This window comes from Mytilus edulis, chromosome 1 (assembly GCF_963676685.1).
Source record: "Mytilus edulis chromosome 1, xbMytEdul2.2, whole genome shotgun sequence".
Classification (NCBI taxonomy): domain Eukaryota; kingdom Metazoa; phylum Mollusca; class Bivalvia; order Mytilida; family Mytilidae; genus Mytilus; species Mytilus edulis.
In genome coordinates, this window is record NC_092344.1 from 123879221 (window position 1) to 123896143 (window position 16923).

Consider the following 16923-nt stretch of genomic DNA (forward strand, 5'->3'; position numbering starts at 1 on the left):
TCTTCAACAGAGGGAATGTAATAACTAGTACTGAAAACATGTACATACCAAGTAATATTAACATTCTTCAACAGAGGGAATGTAATAACTAGTACTGAAAACCTGTACATACCAAGTAATATTAACATTCTTCAACAGAGGGAATGTAATAACTAGTACTGATAACCTGTACATACCAAGTAATATTAACAGTATTCAACAGAGGGAATGTAATAACTAGTACTGAAAACCTGTACATACCAAGTAATATTAACAGTCTTCAACAGAGGGAATGTAATAACTAGTACTGAAAACCTGTACATACCAAGTAATATTAACAGTAATCAACAGAGGGAATGTAATAACTAGTACTGAAAACCTGTACATACCAAGTAATATTAACAGTATTCAACAGAGGGAATGTTATAACTAGTACTGAAAACCTGTACATACCAAGTAATATTAACTGTATTCAACAGAGGGAATGTAATAACTAGTACTGAAAACCTGTACATACCAAGTAATATTAACAGTATTCAACAGAGGGAATGTAATAACTAGTACTGAAAACCTGTACATACCAAGTAATATTAACATTCTTCAACAGAGGGAATGTAATAACTAGTACTGAAAACCTGTGCATACCAAGTAATATTAACATTCTTCAACAGAGGGAATGTAATAACTAGTACTGAAAACCTGTACATACCAAGTAATATTAGCAGTATTCAACAGAGGGAATGTAATAACCAGTACTGAAAACCTGTACATACCAAGTAATATTAACAGTCTTCAACAGAGGGAATGTAATAACTAGTACTGAAAACCTGTACATACCAAGTAATATTAACAGTCTTCAACAGAGGGAATGTAATAACTAGGACTGAAAACCTGTACATACCAAGTAATATTAACAGTCTTCAACAGAGGGAATGTAATAACTAGTACTGAAAACCTGTACATACCAAGTAATATTAACAGTATTCAACAGAGGGAATAACTAGTACTGAAAACCTGTACATACCGAGTAATATTAACATTCTTCAACAGAGGGAATATAATAACTAGTACTGAAAACCTGTACATACCGAGTAATATTAACAGTATTCAACAGAGGGAATGTAATAACTAGTACTGAAAACCTGTACATACCGAGTAATATTAACATTCTTCAACAGAGGGAATATAATAACTAGTACTGAAAACCTGTACATACCCAGTAATATTAACAGTATTCAACAGAGGGAATGTAATAACTAGTACTGAAAACCTGTACATACCAAGTAATATCAACATTCTTCAACAGAGGGAATATAATAACTTGTACTGAAAACCTGTACATACCGAGTAATATTAACAGTATTCAACAGAGGGAATGTAATAACTAGTACTGAAAACCTGTACATACCAAGTAATATTAACATTCTTCAACAGAGGGAGTGTAATAACTAGTACTGAAAACCTGTACATACCAAGTAATATTAACAGTCTTCAACAGAGGGAATAACTAGTACTGAAAACCTGTACATACCAAGTAATATTAACATTCTTCAACAGAGGGAATATAATAACTAGTACTGAAAACCTGTACATACCAAGTAATATTAACATTCTTCAACAGAGGGAATGTAATAACTAGTACTGAAAACCTGTACATACCAAGTAATATTAACATTCTTCAACAGAGGGAATGTAATAACTAGTACTGAAAACCTGTACATACCAAGTAATATTAACAGTATTCAACAGAGGGACTGATCGAACGCACCTAGTGTCAAGAAGTAGCACGTAAACTGACAGATAATAATATGAAAATATCTACAATTGTAAGTGAATATTAATGAAACAATTGACATTATAACATCATAATTCTCACTTAATCAATATAGACAGTTCACTCTGTAATTTTGCGGATAAACAGTTGAGCAGTGAAAACAAATTTGTTTCTGTTGATACGCCCGGTGATAGGTGAACAAGATGCCTGGTAATAAAATCCGGGATAACAACATTGACTTAGATAAAATTGATATAATTGAAGAAGCAATTGTACATAAGGAATCAACACATAAAATGACTAAGAATAAACAAAGTAGAAAAAGAAACTTATCAGCCTCAGATTCAGAATTAAATAGAACCGAACATGAAAACAAAAAGACGAAAAACACTCAAGAACAATTTAATAATGCAAATGTTGCGGACAGTGACAACCTAAATGATTTGGATCTGAAATCTCTAGTAATAAGTCTTTCATTAGAATTGAAGTCCGCTGTTTCTACTTTATCAAAACAAATGACCGATCTAGAATACAGATTAGAACAAAAGATATCACAAAAACTGTTGATTGCTGTTGATACAAAGATAGAAAATGAATTCAGCAATGTAAGGCAAGAAATAAAATCAGAAATAGATACTATGAAGAATAGATTAAACAGCGCTGAAAAGTCATATGCATCGGTTGTGAAGAATCCGAAACAAACAAACACAGAAGATTATGAAAGAGGAAAAAATATTATTGTTAAAATGTTCCCAGTAGATAAAAATGAAACACCAACAAACAATTGTCTGAAAAACAATGTTATATCAATGGTCAAAGATGGAATGAAACTCAAAAACATCATAGTTGAAAAAGTAGAGAGGAAACAGTCGAATGGACCACGACCTGGAGTTGTTATAGCAAGATTGCAATCAAAACAAAACAAAGTAGAAATTATGGAAAAGAAAAAAGAACTTAGAAAAATACAAAAGTATAGAAACGTATATATTGAAAGTGATATCCCATATGAAACCAGAGTGGCAAATTCCAACATGCGCACCATTTTAAAGGAGATGGGAAAACTAAACGAATTTAAAGTCTCACAAGGAAAATTAGTGCGAAATTTTCAGCGAAATAAGTCACAAAATGATGGAAGATAGGAATTATTGCTTGGTGTTTGGAACGTAGGCGGTTGGTCGCATCATGTTGAAAGTGATAATTATAACTTTCGAAAAACAGTTTTAGAACATTTGAGCTGCGACATCATTGGTGTATGTGAAACATTTCTGATTGGTAAAAATAAAATTAATATAGACGGCTATCATTTTTATGGAAACAACTGAAAAATAAATCATAAAAAAGCAAAACGTGGATCAGGAGGAGTTGGAGTATTCGTTAAAGATATTATTGAACAACAGTACAAGATAGAAGTATTAGATGAAAGCATAGAAGACATACTCTGGGTGAAACTTACCAATGAGCATGAAACTTTTTGTATATGTGTGTGTTACTTACCACCTAAAGGCTCAACACGAACAAATGATCCCGAACATTTCTATTCCGATCTTACTAGACAAGTGTACATGTATCAGAATTTAGGCAAATTATATATAGTTGGAGATTTTAATTCTAGATGCTCAGATACATCTGACTTTATAGAAGGGGTAGACGAGATACCAAGTCGAGAGACAATTGACCAAGGATCAAATGCAAATGGAGATTTACTCATTGACTTTCTAGTCGATTGTAATATTTGTATGATAAACGGAAGAAAAGGAAAACAAGACTTTACATGCATCTCAAAACGTGGTAAATCGGTAGTTGACTATATATTCACAACTCACGAAAATTTAAACTCGTGCATAGACTTCAATGTGAAAACCATGTCTGATATAACTGATTCCTTAGATCTTCAAGAGTGCAGCCAAATACCAGATCATTCAGTGCTACAGGCAGTAATAAAAAGGGAAGCATTTGTACCTCATAATACCTTGTTAAAATATCCGACAAATTTAAAACGAATTCCAAATAAACCAAAATCTTACCAAATTCCTAACGATTTCTTAAATGATGACAATGCTCGAGAAAAAATTGAACAAACTATAAACAAAATAGAAAATGCACTTGCAGATAGACGAGACGTTGACGAAGCATACAGTAATTTATTTCAATTGATTGATAGTGAAGTTATCTCAAAAATAGGACACAAGAGTGCACATGATGACCAGCATAAAATAACTAGTAGAAAGTCAAAATATAAACCATACTGGAACGAAAACCTTCAAGAACATTGGGAGAACGCATGTGAACAAGAAAAAGTTTGGCTAAAGTGTAAGATATGTGGACCGAAGAAAAAACATCTTAGAGAACATTTCGTAACAGCCAGAAATGATTTTGATAAACTTTTGCGAAAGGAAAAGCGTAATTATCAATTGCGTCAACAAAAAGAACTTTTTGACCTATCGAAAGAAAGTAATACGAGGGATTTTTGGCGAAAAATAGGAAAACTAGGAATAGCGAAAGATAGACGTGACAAAATACCAATGGAAGTTCGTCTACCTAATGGCAATATCAGCAAGGATATAAATGTTGTTTATGAAACCTGGAAAAATGAATATGAACATTTGTTTAACACTAGCGACGGGGAATACGATGAGGGATTTCTAACATTTATTCAACAACAAGTAGATCTTGACCTAGTGAACAATATTGAGAATAACTCGGACACATTAAACTCTGATATTTCATATGAGGACGTGGAAAAATCTGTTTATCGTGCAAAGTTGAACAAGTCCACCGGGTTAGACCAGATATGCGCAGAATTTCTCCGCAACAATTCATGTGTTGACATGATATTCAGGATCGTAAAATTTGCATTCGATAACGGAGTTGTACCAGAAACTTGGAACCAAATCTTAATCAATCCGATTTTAAAACCAGATAAAGACAACCGTGATCCTCTGGGATATAGAGGAATAGCTCTTATGTCAATTCCTTGTAAAATATATGCTGACATTCTAAATGTACGATTGTCATCTTGGTTAGAAGACAACAACATTCTTGCTGACGAGCAAAACGGTTTCAGGAAGGATCGTGGCTGTATGGAACATCTTTACGCTTTAACAACTCTTATAACTAATAGGAAAATTGAACGTAAGTCGACTTTTGCGTGCTTCATCGACGCAAAAAAGGCCTTTGACACAGTGAACAGAGAAATGTTGTGGTATAAACTGATGGCACTTGGTATAAATGGAAAGTTCTTGAAAGGGTTACAGTCATTGTACGTAGATGTTCGTTACGCAGTAAAAATCAATGGGTACATGACAGATATGTTTAACGTTAATTTGGGTGTGAAACAAGGATGTAAATTATCTCCGACTTTGTTCTCAGTTTATGTAAACGATCTGGCAGATGAAATCAACTCTTTGAATTTGGGTATACCAATTAATGCAGATAGTATGATTTCGATATTATTATACGCAGATGACATTGTTCTATTGGCGCCCAACGAAGAATCACTTCAGCAAATGTTAAATATTGTTCATATATGGTGTTTGAAATGGAGATTATGTATAAATTTTGACAAAACTGGTGTAGTGCATTTCAGAAGTGGATCCTCACCTCGATCTAACTTTGATTTTTCGTGTGGAAATACCGTTGTAAAGTACGACAGCAAATATAGATATCTTGGAATGTGGATAGATGAACACCTAGACTGGAAGTTTACGGTTAGAGAAGTAAGAAAATCGGCCAGTCGAGCTTTGTCGGCACTGTATACCAAATTTATAGCCTGTGGTGGAATGGACTTTGATATATATGAAAAATTATATGAAAACCTTGTTCAACCTGTATTGTTGTATGGATCAAGTATCTGGGGTATATCGGAACATAAGCAACTAGAAACTGTGCAAAATAGGGCATGTAGATACTTTTTAGGGGCCTTTAAAAACTCCACCAATCTAGCCGTTCGTGGAGATATGGGATGGACAACAGTTAAAACAAAACAGAACATTGAAGTTATGAGATTATTTTTCAAACTTTCTAATTTAGAGGATGATAGAATAGTTCGGACTATCCATGAAACTAGTAAGACAAAACAACGATCTTGGCATTCACGTGTATTAGCTTTACTGAGAAAATCTGAATTGAACTTTTTAATCAATCTCAACATAACAATCAAACAAAAGCTACGAATGGCTCAAGACAAATTAACAGCTATAGATCAAGAGAAATGGTTAATTGATGTTTTTGACGATAAAAATTCTGTAAATGGAAACAAGCTTAGAACATTCAGAAGGTTTAAAAACAATTGCAAAACTAGTCTATTTGTTAAAACAATCAACTTTCGTGACCATCGACGCATTTGATCAAACTTTCGATGTGGATCGCTGCCGCTTGCGGTTGAGACCGGACGTTACACCAAGCCGACCACTCCATTATGTGATAGACTTCGTCTTTTCTGCAATAACAATTTTATAGAGACAGAACAACATTTTTTAATAGACTGTAATTTTTATTCAGATATAAGAGAAGAACTTTTTAATTATATTAATGCTTTGAATAACACTTTTAATGCTTTTAACTCTGATGAAAAATTTGATTTTATTATGAACTGTGATCATGCTCAGGTTTTATTAGCCAAGACATTACATCTTATGTTTAAACGTAGGAAAATTAATTTGTAAATTTTTAAACATTATTGATTGTATAAATGAACTTAAAAGAGTTTTCTTAGAATTTTTAGTATCATGAAAAGTTTTATTATTTAAATATTTCTTTTACATTATAGTATATATTTTTTAGTTTGAAAAGGATGAAAGTGTCTCATATGTCTTAAAGGCAGGGATCTAATATGGTTTTAAAGATTTTTATATTGTATATGATGATGTATATTGGATCGTGACACTATAATAAACTATTTACTTACTTACTTACTTACTTACTGTAATAACTAGTACTGAAAACCTGTACATACCAAGTAATATTAACATTCTTCAACAGAGGGAGTGTAATAACTAGTACTGAAAACCTATACATACCAAGTAATATTAACAGTATTCAACAGAGGGAATGTAATAACTAGTACTGAAAACCTGTACATACCAAGTAATATTAACAGTCTTCAACAGAGGGAATGTAATAACTAGGACTGAAAACCTGTACATACCAAGTAATATTAACATTCTTCAACAGAGGGAATATAATAACTAGTACTGAAAACCTGTACATACCAAGTAATATTAACAGTATTCAACAGAGGGAATGTAATAACTAGTACTGAAAACCTGTACATACCAAGTAATATTAACATTCTTCAACAGAGGGAATGTAATAACTAGTACTGAAAACCTGTACATACCAAGTAATATTGACATTCTTCAACAGAGGGAATGTAATAACTAGTACTGAAAACCTGTACATACCCAGTAATATTAACAGTCTTCAACAGAGGGAATGTAATAACTAGCACTGAAAACCTGTACATACCAAGTAATATTAACATTCTTCAACAGAGGGAATGTAATAACTAGTACTGAAAACCTGTACATACCAAGTAATATTAACAGTCTTCAACAGAGGGAATGTAATAACTAGTACTGAAAACCTGTACATACCAAGTAATATTTACAGTCTTCAACAGAGGGAATGTAATAACTAGTACTGAAAACCTGTACATACCAAGTAATATTAACAGTATTCAACAGAGGGAATGTAATAACTAGTACTGAAAACCTGTACATACCAAGTAATATTAACAGTATTCAACAGAGGGAATGTAATAACTAGTACTGTAAACCTGTACATACCAAGTAATATTAACATTCTTCAACAGAGGGAATGTAATAACTAGTACTGAAAACCTGTACATACCGAGTAATATTAACATTCTTCAACAGAGGGAATAACTAGTACTGAAAACCTGTACATACCAAGTAATATTAACAGTATTCAACAGAGGGAATGTAATAACTAGTACTGAAAACCTGTACATACCAAGTAATATTAACAGTATTCAACAGAGGGAATGTAATAACTAGTACTGAAAACCTGTACATACCAAGTAATATTAACATTCTTCAACAGAGGGAATGTAATAACTAGTACTGAAAACCTGTACATACCAAGTAATATTAACAGTATTCAACAGAGGGAATGTAATAACTAGTACTGAAAACCTGTACATACCAAGTAATATTAACATTCTTCAACAGAGGGAATGTAATAACTAGTACTGAAAACCTGTACATACCAAGTAATATTAACATTCTTCAACAGAGGGAATGTAATAACTAGTACTGAAAACCTGTACATACCAAGTAATATTAGCAGTATTCAACAGAGGGAATGTAATAACTAGTACTGAAAACCTGTACATACCAAGTAATATTAACATTCTTCAACAGAGGGAATATAATAACTAGTACTGAAAACCTGTACATACCAAGTAATATTAACAGTATTCAACAGAGGGAATGTAATAACTAGTACTGAAAACCTGTACATACCAAGTAATATTAACATTCTTCAACAGAGGGAATGTAATAACTAGTACTGAAAACCTGTACATACCAAGTAATATTGACATTCTTCAACAGAGGGAATGTAATAACTAGTACTGAAAACCTGTACATACCCAGTAATATTAACAGTCTTCAACAGAGGGAATGTAATAACTAGTACTGAAAACCTGTACATACCAAGTAATATTAACATTCTTCAACAGAGGGAATGTAATAACTAGTACTGAAAACCTGTACATACCAAGTAATATTAACAGTCTTCAACAGAGGGAATGTAATAACTAGTACTGAAAACCTGTACATACCGAGTAATATTAACAGTATTCAACAGAGGGAATGTAATAACTAGTACTGAAAACCTGTACATACCAAGTAATATTAACAGTCTTCAACAGAGGGAATGTAATAACTAGTACTGAAAACCTGTACATACCAAGTAATATTAACAGTCTTCAACAGAGGGAATGTAATAACTAGTACTGAAAACCTGTACATACCAAGTAATATTTACATTCTTCAACAGAGGGAATGTAATAACTAGTACTGAAAACCTGTACATACCAAGTAATATTAACAGTATTCAACAGAGGGAATGTAATAACTAGTACTGAAAACCTGTACATACCAAGTAATATTAACATTCTTCAACAGAGGGAATGTAATAACTAGTACTGAAAACCTGTACATACCAAGTAATATTAACAGTATTCAACAGAGGGAATGTAATAACTAGTACTGAAAACCTGTACATACCAAGTAATATTAACATTCTTCAACAGAGGGAATGTAATAACTAGTACTGAAAACCTGTACATACCAAGTAATATTAACAGTATTCAACAGAGGGAATGTAATAACTAGTACTGAAAACCTGTACATACCAAGTAATATTAACAGTATTCAACACAGTAAAATTATTAGGTTCTCCGCCCTCCACTACAAGTTTCCGTGGGAGATAATTGTCATCAGAACCATCTAAGGTCACCTTCAATTCTCTGTAATACAACAAAATATAATATAACTTTTGTCAGTTAAATATAATGTAGATAATGTTATTAATTTATTCCTTTTATGACATATATCCCATTTCAGTATTTGAGGAAGCCATGGATGGTCGATGGTTATAGTTCTAAATTTTTGTTGGTATTTGGATATCAAATTGAGAATGGAAATGAGAAATATGTCAAAAAGTAAACGTTACTAGTGAGCAGATAACAGCCGAACAGGTCTATTACATATATCACAGTTACATAACATGACAACCTGCATTTACTATTTCAAATGTTATCTGACATCATTCTACAAGTTATATTTGTTCTTTGTCAGGATGCCAGAAGTACTTTTAAAAGACTTTTACCAGTTATTCTTAAAATTTAATATCTGGTGACATAGATTTTATCAACCACAATATCATATCACTTGTAAAATTTCTTCACTAAAGTGTTTAAATTTTATAATCCTATTTGTTTAACAAAAGAATCATCATAATTCCTTGATTCTTATATGTTCTCTAAAAGTTTAATTTCAAATCAAAATCTTATAAATCAATATTTTGGAGGTAGTACACCCTCTGAATTACATTCCTTTGATCCTTGCATTAACAATATGATATCTTTGTTCTCCATTCTACGTCTGTTACTTAAGATACATGTATAACAGTCCTATAAGTCTTAATTCTTAATTTTATGTTTAATTTTTTGTTTAATGTTTAAAATACTTCCGATATCTTAGTGCTGACCTTTCTTTATTTTATGTTAAGTACTTACAATATCACATAACCCTAATAAATCACTCGCTATATTCTGCTGATCTATAATTTCTCCATTAACGCCTCGATGCTTGCCAGTGTAAAATCGTCAATCAATCATTCCGAATTAGCTCCAGATTTACATATTCGGATAAAATTGAGCTGATTCCTGTTGGTCACATCTTCAACAGGGCACCAATCAAAATACAGGATTCTTGAAGAGCTTTTATTGTGTTTTAAAATCGGGCCCTCCCAATTAGGAGAGATGGATTATGGGCAGGGACTGAATTATTCAGGTTAGATATCAAAGTGCTGACCTTCCTTTATTTAATATCTATTACTTACGATATCACAGCACCTTTCTTCATTTTGAGTTCTATCCAGTGTCTGCCTGCACTACCATCACTTTCCCAGTATGTGTCAGGATCCCCATCAGTCAGGGGAGAGGAACCAGTAGATTCATCCTGTAATATTGTGTTAATAAAATATCATTCATGGTAGTATAGATCAATTAAACAATGCATATCTATAAATCTGAAAAGTGATCTTCTTTATTTCCCCAAGCTTTGATAAATATAATTAAGGTGTAATACCACCAAGTCATGGTACGTCACAACATCCGGTTGTATACGAAAATAGGTCGAAAAAAAATATTACCTTGATTTGACAGTTGTAGGTAATTAATCCTACATTTTATTGCAGTAAAATATTTCTGTGTCATAAACGTATGTCTTAGGTATTTCAAAGCACCATTATTTTTTGTTTGGGATTTCTATAGAATATTTTGTAATCTTGAGGTTACATGGTGACTAAACCTTGTACACAGATAAAATAGTGGGAGAAATTTGATTGGTTAACTCACAGTGATGGTTATTTTCTTATATGCAATGAAATGCTATGTGAATTTTTTTCTATAGTACTGGACAGGATAAAGCTTTACTCATGCCAAGTATTTCTTTATTTGGAACAAAGATAAATTCTACACATTTTTTTTGAAAAGTGCAAATTTAACAAAGACTTATAGCGGAAAATCAATGGTGGTATTACACCTAATATGGGAAGTTGTACATTCACCTTTGACCTTGTGAGTAATCTCATGTGTTAAAATTTCTTGTTATTTAAGTGAAATATTACAAATCAAAGAGCTGATAGCTCTGAGGTGGAAGAAGGTAAATAAATGTGATGCATGACGTAACTGCCATACTGCCATGATGTCCATAGGATGAAACGGCCATACCCTGAAAAGATGAAACCTGGTATGAGTAAACATTAAAGATTTTAAATGAAAAACACAAAAGATAATTGTTTTAACAGCTTGGTCCCTTTGATCTGAAACAATGAAACAATAAAATATAGCAATACACTATTATAAGGCCTAAATTAAAATATTGTTTGTTTGCCCTTTTCCGACCCTATGTTTTGAAACGGGGTAGGTAGGTAGGTAAAATACTTTATTTTTATTTCCCAAAAAATAACTTAGCTCGGTACATTTTTTGTCATGGGTAGGCAGGTAGGTATAATATTTTATTTTATAGATACAAAATCTGCATGATGTCATTTTTGTCTGTATTGCTTTTGTTTAAGTATGCTTTTGCTAATAAGTTTCTAGGAATATTAGTATAATAGTCCCAAGTTTTGAAGAAAAAAAATATCATGTAGAATGTGAAGTTAATTCATATGCACTACAATTTTTTTCAAATTTCAAAATATAGGGCTGTGCGGCATATTTTAAACGTTTACATACCTGGAATTTTTAAGAATTTTAACTTGCACTAATAGTACTATGTACCTTGAACGCTTACCTAGACCTAAAGTTTTTCTGTGAGCAGGTAAGAGATAACTTTTTTCTGGTAGAAATACATTGTACATTACTAGTAGAAAAAGTCCCTAGAGTGTTTAAATTTTTGTGTGTGCCTGTGTTTCCAATAAAAATGCTACAAGACTTGTCACGTATTTTACACCGCATTTATAAATGATCTGTATGGGAAAACTTGGCGATTTTACTGCCAACTATTCTCCCCTTTACAGACCTTTGGTTCATGTCAGATATAAATCAGAATATATCAATGCTGGTCGAAGGCATCATTAACATAATCATTGTAATCGACGGACCACCAAAGCTAGGCCATCCCTACATAGGATACAAAATCTGTTTATAAAATATTTTGTACACACGTTGATAATTTAATATTGGACGAACTTTTTTTGAATGAACCCTGCTCTTCATGTATAATTTAAAGACACAGAGTAACGTTCGTTAAATCATGATTTCAAAGCTTTCAACATCGATTTCAAACAAATGCTTTGAAACTCCAAATACAAGTGTTCATTCATGTCAAACGCTCATGTGATACCAAACGGACTAGACCTTATACAGGAAAGATAAAACCTGAGAATTCCGGTAAAAAAGTTTTGAGCGGGAAATACAAATATAAGATTTTTGGTAGGAACAAAAAATAAAATAAAATAAAATCTTGCTGGTAAACACAAATAAAAGATTTTCAGGCGGAACGAATTTATAGGGTCGGTCGGTAAAGGGCAAACAAACAATATTTTAATTTAAGCCTAACCAAAACATGATTCAGAGTTATTCAACACAAAATAAAACGTTGACAGAATCCCACTTTATTTAGAAAGGATTTTTTTTTTTAACAATAAACCATCCAAAACATGATTAAGATTTATTCAACACATCTCACTTTATTTTAAGACAATGACAACAAATATACTTATAAGAATACACTTGCCAAAACTTAATTACAAAGTTATTAAACACAAAACCAATTAAAATTGGGCGCGAACATGTAGGGTGCGAATGTGAAAGGGGGCGAACATGAGTGGGTGCGAACGTGAATTTAAAAATAAAATGTTATATTTATTATCATGTCAATAAATAAGTGAAAAAAATACTATTTATAATGAAAAATTTGATTGGTTAACTTACAGTGATGGTTATTTTCTTATATGCAATGAAATGCTATGTGAATTTTTTTCTATAGTACTGGACAGGATAAAGCTTTACTCATGCCAAGTATTTCTTTATTTGAAACAAAGATAAATTCTACACATGTTTTCGAAAAGTGCAAATTTAACAAAGACTAATAGGGGAAAATCAATGGTGGTATTTCACCTTAAAACTTACATTTCATAGGATATCTAAAGGTACATCTATTTACTGATTTTATCCTTTTTTCAATCAAAGTGATCATTTTGATTGGTTGACAAGGCAATGGGTACCTTTTTAAAAGTACACAAACTCAGGATGATTTTTTTTAAAGTAAAAACATTAGAGGACAAAATCTTCAAAAAAAACCAACTGGTTCTAAATGACAATAGCATGCACTGACCATTAGTGTTTAGTTGGGAGGAAATTTTTGGGAGGATTTTACTCACACAGCAGGAAGAGACATCGACAGCCTCTACATAGTTTTTAATGCTTCCTAGATGATCATTTTCTGGAGGTATATGTTGTGACATTAAACGAACTAAGGCTTCTTCACATTCTATAGACCAGTTAGCAGGTACTTGTCTTAATTTATCTACAGCTTCTTCATCAGCGGCCATGATGTCTAATTTCTTTTTAGGTAGCTGAATGGCAAAGTGTTGTTCTACAACTTCTTCCCAACTGCAATTCATGAAAACATTCTTAAAATAACAAAAAAGAATCTAATTCTTTACTTACATACACAATATAAATTATAAAGTATTTGTCAGTTTCTGTTTTGTTTCCATTCAAAACGGTAAAACAACTAAAAACTCTGCAGTCAGTTAATAGTACAACTTATATAAGTGTATTTTGTCAGAATCAAATTCTCTATTCAACATTAATAGCATGTTAAATATTTGAATAATTTTTCTCATGATTCTACAAAAATGTATGGGGTACTCATAGAAGCATTTTATTTACATGCCTCAGATATTTTATTCCAGTTTCTAACTGGCCCACCCTCTGTTATGCCTACAACTCACTGCCTCTAAAAAGGTAATTTTTAACTAAAATCAGTTTCCATACCATATACCATGTATACATCATGAACCAGTAAGCCAAATTTAAATTATTTAATGATATAGTTACTTGGAGATTGGATTTGTCCTTTTTAATGCTTTGTCTACTGGAACTAAAACAGGTGCTTCATCATTGGAACTTTTGCTGCTGAACTGTTGTATCCAAGCTTCATTATCAAATTTTTCTTCCTCATTTGATGTTACTCTAAACTGTTACGATAAATAAACATGATTCATTGTAAGATACATGCAAACAAGTTTTTTTCCTGACAAAAATTTGAAAAAATCACTTCCAATAAATATACAGCTTACTAATCAATCAATTACAACATAGCTGCCAACTTTTGAAAATCCCCATAGCCATAGGGTTATTAGTGCATGGCAAGATTTTCAAAAGTTACAATTTTTGCAGCTTTTTTGTGTGCACTGTTTAAAAGAAATAGTTTCTTATATCTGTTTTTTAATGTTAAATGTCATGAATGTATACTGATCACAAGTAAATAAATGTCAGCACTATACATGTACTTCTTTATTTTTGTATCATTCTTGTGTTTATATACAATGATATACATGTATTTTTCACAAACAAGGTAGTACATGTACATGAAGCTAGAATACATATTTTTCTACGTGTAATTCCATGGTTGTTTGCATTTGCAATGTACCTGTTTCCTGATGCCCTTATTGGGAATAAAATTGTTATAAAGACAAGTTAAGGATTTACAAAACACTTCATTTAACTGTCTTATCACAAATATATCACACTTTGTTTGGTTTCAGAAGAGTTGCAACTCAATAAAATCAGTCCCTCCCTAAGTAGTATAGATATAAACTTTTGGTTTTAAATCAGATGTAAGCACTATTTCTGAAGTAGTGGTGTATTGTATGCTAGAGTCCCAACCAATAATCGTAGTGGACTTTGAGCTGGCATTTATTCTACTTAACTTATTGATTCATTCAGGAACTCTTTGAACAAAAATGAAGTGTCATGACTCATGAGGTCGATATTAAGCACATGTATAACATTTATGTGCATTTGATTTTAATAGTTCTACCCAATACCCATATCATTTTACATCCTGTGTCTAGTACTTTGAATTCTGTGCACAAAGAAACATGTACATGTATGTGATATATGTTCAACAAACAATACTGAACACAGGCAAACTTCATTCTGGTTTTCTGACTGTCAAAACATGAATAAGATGCAAGCAATCACCTGTAAATTTGTATCTGAATACTAACACTAACATGTATAACAAATATGCAAAATACAATTATTCAAAACATCTTGCATCATATTTTTGTATAGCCACAGAACCCTATGTTTTGAAATAGTAAACATTCCGTAGCTCTTGGTATGCATGTACTTTTAGATTCCTCCGATATCCAAAACCCCTCGAGAGCTGCGAGAGAATTCATGTACACTCCCTATCAGAATTAATGGAGATGTGTCACTAGCGTATTTAAAATGCTTAATATTTACAAGGTCAATCCCCACCCTATCAACAAGGAGTGTTAGGACACCGGGCAGAGTCTGTTATTATGGTGGAGGAAGCCGAAGTACTCAGAGAAAACCACCAGGCTGCTCATCAGGAACAGACAAACAGAAGAGATATTGATCAGCAGATTGATCTCCAGGTCAAAGTCTGGAGCAACTTTGAGTTTAAACTCCGGTCTGGGTACCGGAGATGTGTGTGAGAGGGTGAAAATCACCCCTCTGATGTACTGACATTTTTAGCATCCGGAGTGAGGAACGAACTTAGTACCTTCAGCACTGTAGCCATCGGTCTTAACCACTTGACCACGAACTCACACAATTCATGATTTTTATAGTGTAATGTAAATGAAATTATTTGAACAATGTATATTTTGAGCAATTCAATGCTCTATGCCTAGTATGGTCCGCAAATACTTGAAATAGTAAAAAATTACATAAGGACCTCAGAGTCACGAATTTTTGTCTTGAAAGGCAATGTTAAAAATTCTATGTCTTTTTTTATTTAACACAAAGATTACCCTTTTTATCCTTAGCCATTTCCCTTGAGAATTGCAATATTCTTCTCCACTTGCTACCACTCGGGATTCTGTTGTACAATGCAAGTCTTTTATTTTTCTACTGTTTTTTAGGGGTTCAGGATAGACCCTTAGGGTTGTTTTACTTTGGCATTTATATTCAACTTCAGAAGGAACAAAACAAATGCATGCTGGAAACTTTTTTCGCTCTTTTAAGCATTGGATACATTCCAGAATACAACGGATTCTGGCTAATCTGCGTCTTGAACCTGATAAATTATCAACACTAGAACCTTGGGCTCCATTTTGTTTATGGTCCTTAGAATGCATTAATTGTCTGTTTGTTAATGTATTAAAATATCAAATAAACTTTAACAGCCCAAATTGTTGTTGAATCATTTCTTCGAAAAATTCCCCGGAAGTCCAAGAAGAGAATGTAATTTCAAAGTCGAAGCGGAAAAAAATCCGGAAATTATAATTGTAGGCTTGGACTATTTATATTTAATATTTGCAGTGATATCATCGTATTGAAAATAAATTCACTCAGTTTAATAATAATTGATAATTCTTTACAAAAAAATCATGATTTTTATAGTGCAATGAAATTATTTGAACAATGTATCTTTTGAGCCCTTCGACAGATCTGAGACTACTATACTATTGACTCATTATAGCTAGTCTCAGGACCGTGACTAGATACTGCCTGAGAAAAAAATCAAAAATATCAATTATCACTGAAAGAACAAGAAAGAACACCCAAGTATTCCTTTGAATTTCGAAGATCAATCAAGCCCATTGAAAAGATGCCTTAATAGCTGCATAGTTCTGAAAAGAAAAAAAAATGATCAGTGGCAATTGACGATTTTAAATATATTAAAAGAATTTTTTTCTGAGACAAGTGC

General features: G+C 32.3%; 1 protein-coding gene across 4 annotated transcripts in view; it reads right to left on the reverse strand.

Moving 5' to 3' along the window:
* Positions 1 to 16451, reverse strand: part of LOC139518611 (E3 ubiquitin-protein ligase HECTD3-like) — a 69488-nt gene extending 53037 nt beyond the window's left edge. For all 4 annotated transcript variants that reach the window (XM_071310102.1, XM_071310096.1, XM_071310093.1 and 1 more), the window contains exons 1-5: positions 16025 to 16451; positions 14076 to 14215; positions 13394 to 13625; positions 10346 to 10464; positions 9135 to 9248 (exon numbers count right to left, since the gene is read on the reverse strand). In XM_071310102.1, coding sequence (XP_071166203.1) covers positions 9135 to 9248; positions 10346 to 10464; positions 13394 to 13625; positions 14076 to 14215; positions 16025 to 16351 — 932 coding nt within the window. In that variant the 5' untranslated portion in view covers positions 16352 to 16451. The remainder of the gene's footprint in view (positions 1 to 9134; positions 9249 to 10345; positions 10465 to 13393; positions 13626 to 14075; positions 14216 to 16024) is intronic.
* Between the last annotated feature and the right edge of the window lie 472 nt (positions 16452 to 16923).